This window comes from Desmodus rotundus, chromosome 10 (genome assembly GCF_022682495.2).
Source record: "Desmodus rotundus isolate HL8 chromosome 10, HLdesRot8A.1, whole genome shotgun sequence".
Taxonomy (NCBI): Eukaryota; Metazoa; Chordata; class Mammalia; order Chiroptera; family Phyllostomidae; genus Desmodus; species Desmodus rotundus.
The window spans coordinates 19,761,904-19,778,804 of record NC_071396.1 but is presented as its reverse complement, the minus strand read 5'-3'; the positions used below and the strand labels follow the sequence as shown (position 1 = coordinate 19,778,804).

The following is a 16,901-nucleotide window of genomic DNA, read 5'->3' as shown; positions in this document are numbered from 1 at the left end:
AAATAAACCGTTTTCTCTCCCTGGTACGTAATACAGAGTAAAAACAATAAGAAGCTCTGTCTCTGTCCTGGCCTCAGTCTGCATCGAGCACAGCAGGAGAGCCTTTCACTTTCTGTGATGAGAAAGACTGAGGGAGGGTAGAAACTGTCCTGTCTTATTGCAAAAGAACAAAAACCAGAGACTCCTGGCTATACTAAAAGCCAAACAAAATGCCATAGGCCTAGGGCACAGGTGGCATACACAAGACCCTCGGGCCGAATCTGGCCCTCCACCTTGTTTTATCCGGCATGACACCTTGTTTCTTCTATCCAGCAGCAATGCTGAGCTCCTTTCCTCTAGTAAAGGAGTAGTTACATTTATATAGTCCTCAAATTACATTTGGCCCTTTGAAGGCACCTGCAAGGCTGATGTGGCCCTCTGTGAAAATGAGTTTGACACCCCTGGCTTAGGGGAAAAATGGATGTAGCCCTGTTACCAAAAATGGGCCTGTAGGAGATAACGAAGCTGGGATCTTATCAAACCTTTTCTTACAAGTTTCAATTCCAGGTAGTAGAGAATACCAGCTGATGAAACCACTTCTGGATAATATTCAAATTGTGAATCAGCTGTAGAAATACCCAACTACTCCAACAGATGTCAGCGGTGGGCAACACCCTCACTGAGCTGGTCAAGGCCAGAACCCAGAACCGGCGATTTGGAATTCCACCTGGACTGAAGTGCTGCTGTGATCTCTCATCATGGAAATCTTGAATTTAAGTCTTTGCTTAGCTACGTGGCTTATTAATGGGATTGTGACCCAAAATAAAGCCAGTATAATGAAGCTTTTCTCTCAAAGGCCAACATTATTACTAAAAATAACAATGATGAATAATCTCACAAAAAATTAAAGCTGTTTTTAAAAGTATCAAATAAAGGGAAAATATATATAGATGGTAGATTAAATAAATACACTCCTGGCCATATACAGAGCTTAATGCATTTACAACTTTAAAATTTTTAGTTAATGCTTTTTCTCCTCTAACAGGTGCTGTTACCCTTGTGTCCCCATTGCCTAGCATAGTACCTGGCATATGGGACCAGGGTAAGGAAAAATATGCCAGCATTCCAATCGCCCTCGTGTGTAAGATGCACACAGTAAAACTGAGCCTCCTAGAAGGCAAGAGGAGCCACGAAGGTACTTGTCCATACTGCTTCCACCTTTACACTGCAACTGTCTTATTAACTACTCCAACTTAAAATTCTCCTACAAAAGCAAAATTAATATTTTAGATATTTCTCTGGATTAAATAAGACACATGACTTCATGTAACAGATAAATCAAGTTTTCAAGCCCTCTATATTCACTGACCCACTATAATTGTACACATGTTCTAACTAAGGAAAATGAAATTATTTCTAAGAATTACCTAAACTCAGAAAGAATTGTTATTTCATCAGTGTAAGAAGCCAGATTCACTGCATTTGCCCTAAAGCTGTATGCATTTCCTATATTTAAACTTTCACAATTAACTCAAAACATTTTTCTTAAAGGCTTCTGTGTAGAAAACACTGCTGAAAAAGGAGAGTCTATTAAGATAACAAACAGAGAAAATAAGAAAAGTAACCAAAACACCATAAAATAGTAAAAGAAGGGCACCAAGCATCAAAGGATAAAGAGATCAAATTTGGTTAGCGAGCTCAGGAAAGACATCATGGAGGAGGAAGCATTTCTCTCGGTCTTAAAGGGAACAGGGTTCAGCAGAAACCAAACAAAGTATAAACCACAATCACAAAATACCGAATAGTCTCATAAGGGAGAAGTACAGGGAAATGGTAGAATATGAGACTGAAAAGATAGGATGGACTCATAATACAGATTCTGAATTGAAATAGAAATTCAATCATTTAAGGGAAGGAAAAATATTTTCAAAATGACCAAAAAAAATCCCATAAAATAAAGTCTAGTGGTTTAGTAAGTAACATTAAATGTCTCCCTCCAAACACTGTTTTAAATAGTGACTAGAAAAAAGTCATGGCTGGGGCACACCATGCAGTAATTTTCATAGACTTGGGGGACTAGAGACTATAACACTATTTATAATAATATGTCCATGTAAAAAATTCTGAATAGCAGACTACAGATTTACAAAACTTGGTGAACTCTCCATTCTTAGTAACTGAAGAACACCTTTAATTTTATAGCATAGATTTGGTACTAGAAAGTACGGGTTTGAGAACCAGCTCTAACGAGCGTCTGTAAGTAGAAGGAAATAATGGTTTCTGTTTCATAATGTGCAGTAATGTATGTAAGCCTGTAAAGCACTGAGAAGTGCATGCACCTCCCTCATGTAATCGTCCAGCTAACACTCACTCAGTTCCCGCTCTGTGCCAGACACTGTTCTAGGAACTGGGAACAAAGTAGTGAACAAGACAGACAAAATCCCTGCCCTGGTGACACATTCCAGTGAGAAAGGCAGACAATAAACAAATAATTAAGCACCTATTCATGCTTTGATGTCAGAGAATGATATATGCTATAAAGAAAATGAAACCAACCCCCCCAAATTAAGAAGGGATAATTTTAGAAAGAACAGTCAGGCAAGAAGACTTCTTTAAGGAGAGGCTGTAATCATAACACCTATTAGCTTGTAGTAGCTCGGGATTGCTTGTAGTAACTATGATGATGGGGTTCAAGTGGTTTATAAATCAGACATCTCTTTTATATAATCATTTACAAATTAAAGGAATCTATATAAAAATGACCTGAAGATAACAATTAAATAAGCCCACTGTATTTTCTTTGTGAACAAATGCTTACAATACATTACGCAAAAAAGAACAGAGAACCTGGTACTCAAACACAAGGCCTTAAACCGGCTTCACAGAGTCTATTACAATGGTATTTATTATGTACTAATGAATTTTTCTGATTAACATATAAGTCTCTTGACTTGAGGAAGCAAAACTTTGCTCCCCACAGGAGCGAGCAATTAGTAGGAGACGCCCACTAAATGGTGACTTACTTCACTCTCGGCGAAATGCCGCTCTCCTTTGAGGCACAGGGAGGACCGCCTCAGTGTCTTCTCATCTCCGTCGTCAAAAACTGCGAGAGGAGGTAAAAGCGGAAACTACTGAAGAGTTTTTCAAAGGTTAACATGATGATATAAATTATTTAATTTTTGAGTGCAAATAGAGCTATTGTTTAAAAAGATTACATTCAAAATTCAGTTCACATTTTATGTTTTCTAATGGACAAGTTCAAACACAGAGTATCTTTTCCTATTTCTCGCAAAAAAGAAGTCATATACCTTAAAAATATCTTCCCTGAAATAGAAAATACCAAATAAAAATCAGTAAGCATTTCAAGACAAAACAATTTAAATGCTAATTAACCTTTCTCAATGTGGTAAAGGAAAGTCAAGTTTCCCTGCTGGTAAGTACCTGAGAAACAGAAAAAGCACAAGTTTATATATTCAGGCTGCCCTTTAAAAAATTACCCTACTTTTATTTAAAGCAGGGTTTCTCAGCCCCAACACTACCATTTTGGACCAGATCATGTTTTCCCGGGGGGCTGTCCTGTGCACTGTACAACATCACACAGCACCCTTGGCCACTAGATGCCAGCAGCACCCCCTTCCCCGCTGTAATAATCAGAAAGTCTCCAGACACTGCCAGGTGTTGTTCCCTGACCGATGAACTTGCCCCTGGTTCACCAGATAAGTAGTTTTCAACTACTTGTCGAGTCCTACAATGTCCCACCAAATTTACTACAAGTTTATATATACACAGAACACATGTGTATTTTATGACATAATTTCAGCATATACTGCATTACTCACAAATCATGGGAAGAGAGTGCCTCTATTTTTAAAAATGTTGCTAGGCCTTGACTTTAGAAACACCAGTTTTTGCCTAAATACCAAAATCAAGTCTTTGTACATTATATGAAACTTTACATTTATGTGAGGCTGGATAAATAACTTAGTATATTATTTTACTGCTGTAACTAAAATATTCAATGGTAAAAGTGCCACATTTATGAGACTAACAACCACACCTAATTACCATACAGAATTGCTCACAGTTTTGTAGCCTATATAAAGTCGCATATTTCCTTATGTGTCAAAAATCAAATTTTTCCTCTCTCAATCAGGTTTTTTCCTCATCCCACAAAAATATAAAAACTCATCTGTACTATTTCAAAGCTCCATCAAATTTTGACATTACCAAAAACATTTAATTAGGTGTTTACTCTTACCTCTGAGGTCATTAAAATGTAGAAACTATGACCATTCAGTAAATACTAATAGAATAACTGGCTATCAATTTGAAAAAAAATTTGATTGTATTTCAGAATGTTTAAAAAAAATAAATGGTAGGTGGAATAAAAAGTTGTAAAATAAAAATGAAACTACAAATTGAAGACTACATTGGAAAATAAATTTAACAGTGATGAAAGAAAGGTCTTCTTAAACAAGGTTCAAAATTAAACTACAAAGGAAGAAGTGACAGGTAAAGTGACATGAAAATTGATAGTAGAGATAAAAGTAAAGCAGTATGAGAAAAATACTTGCAACTAAAGGAGCAATGCATTAATATTCAGAATACATAAAGAACTCACACCCTAAAAATAATGGGAAAGAGACAACCATCCTAAGAGGAGAAAGAAGAATGGGAAGTCACTATAAGCTAGCAACTCAAAACATACAAGGGGGGGGGGGCAAAAGCACAGCTGTGAGTGCATGAAACAGTTTATTCTTCTATTATTATGATAAGTTCTTAATTATTGTATTATTTTGCATATGAATAACTGTAAACCTACTTTTGCCCCCACCCTGTATATATAAATGTTTCTTTTAATAAACATACGAAAAGATGTTTAATCTCACTAGTAAATCACGGGAGGGGTATATTAAAACAAAACTCTGAGACTATTTGTGTCCAGATGGGCAAAAATTTAAAAGATTACAACCATCAACTTTGACAGTGGTTGGAAAAACATGTACACTCATACACTGTTCCTGCGAGTATAAATTAATAGCCTTTGAAGAAGGCAGTTTTCATTACTTACTTTTTTTTTTTTAGATTTTATTTATTTATTTTTAGAGACAGGGGAAGGGAGGGAGAAAGAGAGGGAGAGAACATAAACGTGTGGTTTCCTCTCATACGTCCCCAGTCGGGGACCCAGCCACAACCCAGGTGTGTGCCCTGACTGGGAATCAAACCAGGGACTCTTTTGATTCCCAGGCCGGCACTCAGTCCAGTGAGCCACACCAGCCAGGGTTACCTACTGAGGTTTTAAAAGTACATTTCACATCAGTCCTTGTCTAGTACTCAATGTGTACACTAGGGAAAGAGAATAATGTGCACGGACAAAAGACACTTAATTCAGCATAATTCAGTATTTATTTTAGTAGCCAAAAAAAAAAAGGAAGAAAATAAAAAAATAACACCCTGGAATATCACTGATAAAAGAAAGTAAGTTCTAGTATATCAAATATTATAAAATGTACTACTAGTAAATTCCTCTGTTGTACAAGATAAACATACTTAAATGTAGATTTAAAAACAGTTAAAGATGGAAAATTTTCTCTAAACTACACTCTGAAGTGAAAAAAAGTAGAAATCCAATTGTATAATTCATACAACTAAATAATTTCAAATTATGCTATGCACATATTAATGAAATAAAAATTTTAAATGTCTGGAAAGATAACCATTAACAGTAATAACGTCTGTGGTACTAGGGGATAAAGTAAATCAAGGAAACTTGCTTTGTTTGTATTATCTTTGAAAATGCATTTTTAAAAGAGTTACTCCCTTACCTACAGTGTACCAACTTGCATCTGTTAATTTATTGATAACAGCTTCCTGATATGCACCATCGAGATTCTTCACTTCCACAATAGCTCCAACCTAAAGTATTTAAAAAATTAGAAAAGCTTTTAGAAGACAAGTGATCAAAACAAAAACTGGCTTTATTTTTTTTAAATTGAGGGCATGGTGGCAAAGAATAAAATTACTGATTTGATTTCTGTTGAGGTACCAGCAGTTTTATCCACCACTGTTTTTGTATCAACAGGGAAAATGTCAACAGAGTAAAACTAAAAAGGCAAATAATATCTAAGTATTATTATGAAAACAGTCATTTCTGTTTCTGTTGTGCCCTAAAAGGGTCTTGGGAACCAGTTGGGGTCCTTAGACCTCACTTTGAGAACCAGAACCACTGTATGTGAAATTGTCCCCGCCCCACCTCACCACTCCTCTTTGACGAAGGCTGGGGAAGGGTAGGGATAATTAAAAAATATCTTTGAAGTCTCAAATGCTGAGTTACATTTACATGGTCTTTATAACTACATCAAATTAAAAAGCTTCTGCATAGCAAAGGAAACTATCAAGAAAATGACAAGCCAATCTACTGAATGAGAGAAAATATTGCAAAGCATTAACAAAGGGTTAATATCTAAAATATATAAAGAACTCATACAACTCAACAGCAAAACAAATTAAAAAATGGGCAGAGAAGCTGAACATTTTTCCAAAGACATACAGACAGATAGCCAACAGGTACATGAAAATGTGATCACTAAACATCAGAGAAAAGCACGTCCAATCACAATAAGATAGTAGCTCACAACTGTTCGAACGACTAGTATCAACAAGAAGTAAGTGTCAGCAAGCATGTGGCGAAAGGGGAACCATTGTGCACTGTTGACAGGGTGTATGTTAGAGAAGCCACTGCAGCAAACAATATGAAGCTACTCAAAAAATACAAGTAGAACTACCATAGGATCCAGCAATTCTACTTCCGGGTATTTATTAGTAAAAAAATGAAGACACTAAATTTGAAAGTATATATGCATTTCCATGTTCAATGTAACGTTATTTACAATAGTCCAGAAGCCATGGGAGCAACCTAGGTGTCCAGTGACACGATGAATAAAATTTTAAATAGGTGGTGTGTGTATGTACCTATTTAGCCATAAAAAAGGAAATCCTGCCATGTAACATGAATGGAACTTGAGAACATTATGAAAATTACCGAAGATAGTATGTGCAGAAGTGAAATACATGCAATGTCAGGCAGAGAAGGACAAACCCTGCCTGAGATCACTAGTGTGTGGAACCTAAACAAACGAGCCAAGCTCACGGCTGACTGGGGGTTGCCACAAGGGTGGGGGTGGGGGATTGGTGAAGAGGGTCAACAGGTACAAAATGCCAATTATAAAATAAGTCATGAGGATGTAATTTATAGCATGGTGATTATAGTCAATGATACTGTATCACCTATTTGAAAGCTGCTCACAGAATAAATCTTAAAAGTTCTTATCACAAGAAAAAGAAATATTTAAAAATAAAATAAAAATATATATGGTCTTTACAGTGTTAACAAAATTAACTTGTTCAGAGAAGAGACTGTTAACCCCACACAATGCCCAAAAGGGGGAAGGAAACTCCATAGAATTAACAGAAATCATATAAAATTACTACAGTCAATAAATACAAGGTATGATTTTTTAATTTAATACTCAAGTTGTCTAGGTATTATTTTCATGTGAACTCATTAAAAATAAATTTAGATGAAATGACCATTACTTTTATTTTCTCTAACAGAACCATTTATCCAAATGTTGATGCTTTGATAGAAAGCTACAAAGTATATTAGGGAACAATTCAAAAATCTACATACAAAAAAAATCTACAGTAAAAAATATTTTAACAATCTTGAGACCAAATTTTAACATACTTGCCTATGTCAAAATCAAAATGGTTCTCTAAGTCCTAATCAAAAATAATTTTAATAAATCACAAATACTTTTTAATTAAAAAAAATAAAAACCAAACCAGTAAAATAAACCAACTCTGCTACAAAGATGCTGGAATGGAGCAGGAGGAGAGAAAGACACTTAAAGAGTCAAAGTAGTTGCCTTTTCTATCCCCTCACAAAACTGAACATTCTTTGTAGCTTGTACCAGCTGGTCTCTGCCCAGTGAACAGGTGAGTCAGGCAGCTCTGAACTATGCTTAGGAGGCAAAAACACAAATAAAGCCTGGAGGTGTATGTGTTCTGAACATACAGAGAGCACAGTGCTTCAATTATATAGGCTGTGAGCCTGCAGAGTTTTGGTTCTGCCATTTCTGGCAGCAAGACCTTGGTCAGATTACCTCCTTCAGTTTCCTCTTCCGTGAAGAGCCCTTATGAGGATTATAAAAGACTATGCACGCAAAAGATGTCTAGTACTAGCACATACTAACTGCTAAGTAAATGGTGGCAAATTGTCGTAAGTGGGTATGTTTTTGTCCTTTGGTCTCAAGTGACAAACTTGTGCATGTGATGTTAAAGATAACACCTACAAAATAAAAATGATGAAAAATAATTTTTATAAGGCAAAGTAAAAAAAACTTAAAAGTTCTAGTTTGCCATACTACCTAATACATATGCAAGGTACCAATGCCCTGGGGATCCAATTAAGTGTTTACATCAACTACAAACAAAAACTGATAGATACACACATCAATCTAAACCTCTTAAAACTACAGCTTCGTGAATAGAGGATTCTTCTCATGTTTACACGTTTCTTCAATTCTGTTAGCATTCCTTTAAATTTGCCCCGCCAGGCCAACGTCCATTCTCAGACGTTCAAAAGAACCAAAGAGCACATGGTGAGCTACCCACGCCTTCCCTTTAGCTTGCCCACTGGTACAGAGTAAAGCAGCACTGATTTCTCTGGCGAGTGACAAAAAATGAACACAAAGAAATAAAACTATCAGCAGGTATAAATATGTTCATCACATATAACTGCCTGATGACTCCCCCCCCACCGACAAAATTTCATTTGCACGTAGTTGCTCCAAAGAATTAAAAGCTCTGAGGGTTTTGTTTTGTTTTTCCCACTTTTCACATCATCACAGAACGTGCATCACTTAATCTTAATGAAGTAAATGGATTGCATCACCTACTAATTCTGGAAAATCCATCATTCACTAAAAGTCAGTGCAACACGGTGAGACTGAAACAGGTATGTAAATAAAAAGCAGTCAGTGCTTCCTTGATGCTCATTTGGTTTCTGAAAGTCAGGTTTTACTATCTTATCAGGCTTTGTTAAACATTAAATCTACTTGTTTTCTATTAATCTATTTAGAAAGAAATACCTACTTATCAACTCATTAACAAAATATTCAATTAATTAAAAAGAAATGACCAAGTATTAATGTTTCCCACTGAAGCATTGGAATTAATAATGAATAAATAAATGAATTACCTTTAGTGGGCCCTTTATGTGGTCATCTTGAACTTCCACTGTTGAAGAATCATGCCTAAACGTTACCTAGAGATTATAAATTTAATTAGCCATACACAGACACATACACAAAGCAGCACAAGCTCATTAATACATGAATTCATTTTTATTACAAGCAATCTAAACTAAGCTCTGCCTACTTTATATAAAATCTCAACCCCTAAGCAGATCAACTGAAAATTTTATTATTTAAACAACTTCCCAGATTAAATTACTTGATGTTTCACATATCATACTTTATTCCGCACTACCAGTTATTAGTTTAGCTGCATAATTTCTTTTTCTAAAATATGAGGAAAAAAGAGGTAGAGATCTGAGGCTACAGGCACTACAGCTGGACCCCTGCACAACAACAAAAGGGCTTAGGGGTGCCAGGACCCCCTGCAATTGAAAATCCATATGTTAACTTTTGACTCCCCTAAAACATAACTACTAATCACTGCTGATGACCAGAAAGAAGCTTTACGAAGAACATAAACAGCTGATTAATACAAATTCTGTATGTTACATGTATTACACATTGCCTTCTTACAATACAGGAGGCTAGAGGGAAAAAGTTAAGGAAAACCATAAAAAACAGAAACTCCATTTACAGTATTTATTGAAAAAAAATCCACATATAAATGGACCCACACAGTTCAAATCCATGTTGTTCAAAGGTCTAACATATATCATTTTGTGATGGCCTAGCTTAATAATAAGCAGTAGCAACAAACATTTAATGAGAGTTAAGTATAAGGCTCAAGTATCAAACATCTGATCTTCACAACAACCTTATTAGGTAGGTATGACTGTTCGCGTTTTGTTAAGAAAACTGAGGTACAAAAACTATAAGCAGTAACTGGTCCAAGATACCAGAACTACTACATGGTGGAGGTTAATATTCAAACTCAAGCAGTCTAGTTCCAGAACTTTACTCTCTCTATCAGTATAGAAACCAGAGAATGGGAAACCCAATGTGAGGACAGCATGCTGAAATAAAGGGTTTGAGTTTAAATATTTAGCTGGTGAAAAACAAGTACAGTATTCAGTACAGAAAAAGTAGTTTACCCTATACAAAGCAAAGGGTTCTTATAGGAATTAAACCATTAATAGGCTCACAACCAGCTATGAAAGGAGATGTCCTATACTCGCAGCACAGAAGGCGTTTCTGCCTCACAAACGCCCTTTATTTAAATTATGTGTTTAGTCCTGGCTGGTTGGGCGGCATCCGGCAGATCAAAAGACCGTGGGTTCGAGTCCCAGTCAGGATACATGCCTGGGTTGCAAATTTAGTCCCTGGTTGGGGCACATGCAAGAGGCAACTGACTGATGTTTATCTACCTCAACTTCTTCCCTCCCTCTAGGAAAAATGAAAGGACAAAAAATTAAATGGATAGATAGATAGATAATATGTTTAGGCAACTGTGTCAATCACTTAGACTCTAAGCCACTTGAGGATGGAGACTGGGTCTTAACACTAGAGTTTCAATACCTTATACAGCGCTTACTTAGCACATAGTAAATGCTCAATAAATAAAAACTGCTGGTGAAGAAACTTATTAATAAATTGTTGCAAAACTTAACTTTGAATCATAAATAAATAAAACTGGTAAAAATATACTACCATTATCTGTTGAGAAAATCATTAACTATGAATTATAAAGACTTATTGTTTTAAAAAGTTTATTTATTGAGAGAGAGAGAAAAAAGAGAAACGCTGACTTGCTGTTTTATCCCTTGACACATTCATTGGCTGACTCTTGCATGTGCCCTCACCGGAGACCAAACCCACAACCTTGGTGATTTGAACAACATTCTAACTGAACTACCGGGTTGGGGCAAATTATAAACAGATTGTGGAGCAGCCAAAAAAAAAAAAAAAATCAAATTTTAATTTTTTTTATAGATTGATTTTTACAGAAAAAAGAGGAAAGGGGAGGGAGGGAGAAAGGCAGGGAGGGAGGGTCATGGATTTTGTTGTTCCACTTACTGATGCATTCATTAGTTGACTCTTGTATGTGCCCTGACCTGGGATCGAACCCGCAACCTTGGTGTATCAGAACAACGCTCCAACCAATGGAGCTACCAGCCAGGGCCAACAATAATTTTTAGATGCCCATTATTTATAAGGCATAAGGTAGTACTCGGTACTCTGTGCTATCAACAGAGGCAGTGTTCTTCCTTTTATTAATAGGAAGAAATGGCAGAACTGTTACATATCATTTAGCTGATTCACTCATTACAGAGAGACACCAGCTGAGAGTGCAATTCTAGGCGAAAATCTAGTCTGTGCTCTGAAGACCAAAGCATGGGTCCTGGAGTAACACTGTTTTCCTGCCCAAAGGGAACACCTTTTTCTAACTAGCACAGGAGTGATCATGTGGACCTCAGGCTCTGCTAAGGAGGCCCTCCACTGGAAGCAGGCTGCTGTCTAATTCACACTAAGGTGTTACATGTACTAGTATTAGCCCTGTCCCTGAGAGTGAGAAAACTGATAACAAGCTTTCTCTTCATCTCTAAGATAGTAGTGGGGGGGGGGAGGGGAAGGAGTGCTCAGGAAACAGCAGTGTGTGAAGTGAGAACAGGAAATACCTCTCTCTATAAGAGCACTGTAAGAGTACCCACATACTCAAACCACAAAAGAGCTCACAGGCACCAGGCATGTGAAAACTGAAGGTAGGGTGGGTCCTAAACTAACATCTTACAGGCTTACTGTTAAAAGGTCTTATCACCACAGTTCTTAACTAGGGAGTATAAATTAGAATCACCAGGGAAGCTTTATTTAAACACGGAAGGAGGGGCGGGGGGAGGGACATGGGCATGGAAAAAGCTCCAGAAGGGACAGTGATCCTCTCCACTGGAAGTACAACACCGCTATGGCCTGTTTAATTGGTGATAGTTAAACCAATGTTTTACAGGGTATCTGCTTGTTTGGATTATAAATCCCTGAGGACAGAAGTCATCTTCATACCCCCTCCTTCCTCACCTAACAGAGTACCTTGCAAGGTTTGTCACTAATAAATAGCTGACAAATAAATACCTACCCTCAAATATTTCACTTGTCCCATATTCTTCAATACTAATAATTCATTAAAATGTAAACAGTCACAGTTCTTCTTCTGTTATTATCTGAGACATAATGTATTTTAGAAAGATTTTTCAAGAAAGGCAGAGGATAAGGAATCAACAACTAGATCTACCATAGTTCAGTTATCTAAGGCACCATCAATTATAAATTACATATCAATTTCATGAATAAAATGGAGGAGGGGGGTCTTAAAATTAATGAACTAGGATAATTCCCATTCTGCCACATTTACTATAATGGCCTTGGAGAAATCACTAACCCTTTATGAACCTCATTTTTCTTACAATAAAATTAAGGAACTAAACTATTGGGTTGGCCAAAAAATCCTTTTAGTTTTTCTGTAAAATAAGACACATTTTTCATTTTCACCAATAACTTTACTAATTTGAATATTTTGAGTATGTCAGCTACCTCTTGTGTGGTATAACACTGTTCTCAATGTCTCGATTTGATTGCTATCAATTTTAACTGGTCTACCTAACCGTGGAGCAATATCCAGAGAGAAATCTCCAGCATGAAACTTTGCAAACCACTTTCAACGTGTTCAATCAGTCAACAGCACCTTTTCTATACACTGCACAAGTCTCTTTTTGCATTTCAGTGGAGTTTTTAACTTTCTTGAAATAATCAAGCATAATATGCCAAAAATGCTGTGCATTTTCTTCCATTTTCAATATTAAAAGCGCTACATAAAAATTCACCAATTTTGCCCTGTCTGGTGTGGCTCAGTGGAGGCCTGCAAACCAAAGGGTCACCGGTTTGATTCCCAGTCAGGGCACATACCTGGCTTGTGGGCCAGGTCCCAGTGGGGGGAGCATGAAGGGCAACCCCACATTGACGTTTCTCTCCCTCTCTTTCTCCTTCACTTCCCCTCTCTCTAAAAAATAAATAAAATCTTTAAAAAATAAAATAAAATGCACGCTGATATGACAGTTGTAACAATCTAACAAAATTGTTTCAAATGAAATTAAAGACAACTAAGTGCTACCAGAGCCATCTTATGGGAAAAAACCAAATTAACTTTTTGGCCAATCCAATATGTGACTTCTAGGGTCATTTCCAGCTGTAAAATGCTAACAAAACAAACAATAGCAAAACTATATAGTAAAGTGGCATTAAAAAAAATACCAACTGTACTAATCTAATTCCATTCCAATTGGAATACTAAAAAATCACAATGCATTTTTTCAGGTATTTTTACAACCATTACTCCTAGAAACTAAACTCATCCTGCAAAAAAATTATTAAATATACTCACCAAACTAAAGTTTAAATATCAAGTACTGAACATACAACTTATGAAATGTACATATACTGTACCTTGACTTTGACGAGTCTTTTTGCTGTCTTGATCTTGGCTTCACAAAAAGCTCCTCTGTATTTAGCACTCACATCAGTGCCCACTGTCAAATAGGGAGGCTCATCAAGGGCCTAAAAATGCAAAGAAATTAGATTTAAACTCTCTAATTCTTTCCCACACAGGGCAGACCTCACAAGGGCAGATCCAATCCTGTTATAGCCATGGAAACTGTAATAGTTGAATATATTAACAAGAACAATCTATAAAATACTCTAAAAATAAGTAAAGTATATAGAATAAAGTCTATCTAAATATATAAATGTACATCATGTAAAATATAAAAGCACATTTTTCTCTATACAAAATACACACAGTCCATAACACGAATTAACTCAATCACAAGAATATACCGTTCCTTTCCCCCTCCTCCATCCACCATCCATTCAAATATGTATTTACTATAAAACCACAAGACAGATTCTTAAAGTTCAAAGTCTGATAAATTTTTCTTTTAAAACAGGCTATATCTTTATAAGCACCCAAATTGAGAGTAGTTTTGTTATATCCCTAACTAGACAATTCTTAGATAGAATGGCATAAAAGGGGCATGGGGAATTACATGTATTCAAACTACGAAATCCAATCTGGGAGGTTTCAAATAAAATTTAGCCAAAATGTCCCAAATGCTTCGGGGCATGAGTTCACTGTCTGTCCTTCTAGAGTAAATAGTATTTTAGGTATCCCTACTTGTGATTTAGTTTTTCATAGTCCTAATCTAGCCACTCTGACTTTTTACAATCAGGTAAATTTCTGCATAGGATCTACATTTCTAAGGAGTTCTGCTTATATTAATCAATTCCACAGCCAAAGAAAGATTGTGGAAGTAGCTTTTAGCGAAGTGTTTTAAGGAAAACTAATATCCCAAGAAGGTCCACCAAAAAGAAAAGAATTCTCCCACTCTGCCTCATTATTTCCCAATTTATTTGTCCAAAGAACCTTTTTTCTCCCCTAATAACATTACCATCCTGAAGAAATTCCATAAAACATTAGGGAAAAAACACTGTCATACAACAACGAATAATGAAATATCAATTTCATTTGGATCTTAAAAAGAAACTCATCCCCTATAGTTGTGGCTAACATCTCAAAAAGAAAAAAAGAAAGCTATTCTAATGCTATATAACAAAAGTGCCCATCAGTATATCAAATAATTTTAATAACCCTTTTTAAAGCTGGGGAAATATTACATAAACCAAGACAAAGGTGCTACAACTAAAAATATCAGGCCGACCTCCTTAATGGCAACCCAACCATTAAGAATAAAGAAGAGCCCTGGCTGGTGTGGCTCAGTGGACTGAGTGACAGCCTGCAAACTGAAGGGTCACCAGTCAGGGCACATGCCTAGGTTGTGGGGCAGGTCCCCACTGGGGGCACATGACCAGCAACTGATTGATGTGTTTCTCACACATCAATGTTTCTCTCCCTCTCTCCCTCCCTTACCCTCTCTCTCTAAAAATACATAAATAAAATCTTAAAAAAAAAAAAAGAATAAAGAAACATAAAACACATCAGGTATATGATTTTAAAAATCTACTTAGGAAAATGCTTGTATCTCAATCTACTTATGCCCTAACAGAAGTGGATTCTCATGAAGATATTTTTCTACACTTCTGCATTACTACTTTTTTAATTTGTTGATATCATTAATTAGCTACAATTGTAACTTTGCACTGCTCTTGCACGTAAAGTTAACAATAAATGCATTTCTACTTTATCTACCTGCCTCAGCCCTCCTAAAATACCATTTTCCTTGGAGAAAATTTGGTTACAGTCCAGACAAGCTAGTGGCTTTATTTCAGCAAGAATATGAAGGTGACTCACACAGTACTTCACTCAGAAATTTTAAGAAAAATTTTAAAAGACATGAAAACCCAAATGGTGGGACAATCTTCATTGCACAGGCTCATTAGTGCCCACAACTTGTAACCACTTCCATTAAACATAGTTTGCACCTTGGGAGCCAGTAAAATTTTATTTTCACAGACAAATATAGATAAAATAAGTGATAAGGAACCAGAAATTGTGAAATGTAGACAAGAACAAGAAATCAACTAAAAGTTATACATCTGAGCCTACTCAGGAACAAATAAATAAGCTTTTCAGATATTTTTATTATAGAGAATTTTTTAACAAAAAGAGAAATAAAATAGTAATATATTCAGATTACTAGTACACAGAAACCCATTTAGAATTCTTTTCGTTAATATTCATATTAAACACTGGCAACATTCTAACTATAGCAAACTATCTATAAGTATGCTTATCGAGCAGATTTATTCAATTTGAATTTGAGAGAAGGGATTTTTTTCTCTAAACTAAGCCCATCCCACATCCTTACAAAAAATGAAAATCCACGTTGAAAGAAAAAAATAATAACCACCTCAAATATTGTGGGGGCAAATTAGTATTTTGAAAGGTAACAGTTTCCTCCCTTCAAGCTAGAACACATGAAAATAAATTAGCAAGGTATATAAAGAATATGTCTATTAGAAAAAACCTACAAAGGGAAACTAAAGTATAATAAAAACCTGAATGTCTAATAAATTCATTGCTAAAGCAGTGCTAATTTGTTAAAAAGAGCATAGGAGAAGCAAAGATCTATGTTCTGACCTTACTTCTGCCTCTATTATTTTTTGGACCACACTAGGTAAGCTACTTCTTTGGTTCTAAATTCTCATCAGTACTTGTTCTGCATACATTTGCTTAACAAGCCCATATCAAAGTATTGTGGCTACAAAGATGGTCAAAATGGGACATTTTGAGACACACAATCATCTAGAAGTAAAACCATGCTAACCAAAATATGAATGAGATTTTGTACAAAGAAACAAAATCCATATTCTACATGCTCAGATTTGTGAATGTAATTTTAGCAGAGCGTAAATTATCAGTCTATCGTAGTATAACATGGGGTGATACAAAGCAGACTAATAGCACAGGCTTTCCAAGCATGGGATCCAAATCCCAGCTCTTTCCTTACAGTAACTTGGTACATTTTTGTAGACTGCTAAACCTCTCTAAATTTCAGTTTTCACATCAGGAAAATATGGTCAATGTTAGAAACCACTCAGCTATGATGCCTGAGGTATTTAGCTGTTAACAATTATAATTAATATTATAAAACACTCAACGTGGGCAATCAAACTAATGTAAATTCAGATTCGACACCCTGCCATTTTTTTAAATGCAAA

General features: G+C 35.9%; 1 protein-coding gene across 8 annotated transcripts in view; it reads right to left on the bottom strand.

Annotated features, from left to right (window-relative positions):
- Positions 1–16,901, bottom strand: part of ARID4B (AT-rich interaction domain 4B) — a 136,613-nt gene that overhangs the window by 66,075 nt on the left and 53,637 nt on the right. For all 8 annotated transcript variants that reach the window (XR_011650521.1, XM_045196411.2, XM_053912408.1 and 5 more), the window contains exons 3-6: positions 13,671–13,781; positions 9,242–9,307; positions 5,805–5,895; positions 3,003–3,082 (exon numbers count right to left, since the gene is read on the bottom strand). Coding sequence is in view for 7 of the 8 variants with exons in the window: in XM_045196411.2 (XP_045052346.2) it covers positions 3,003–3,082; positions 5,805–5,895; positions 9,242–9,307; positions 13,671–13,781 (348 nt within the window). In the remaining variant the exon portion in view is untranslated. The remainder of the gene's footprint in view (positions 1–3,002; positions 3,083–5,804; positions 5,896–9,241; positions 9,308–13,670; positions 13,782–16,901) is intronic.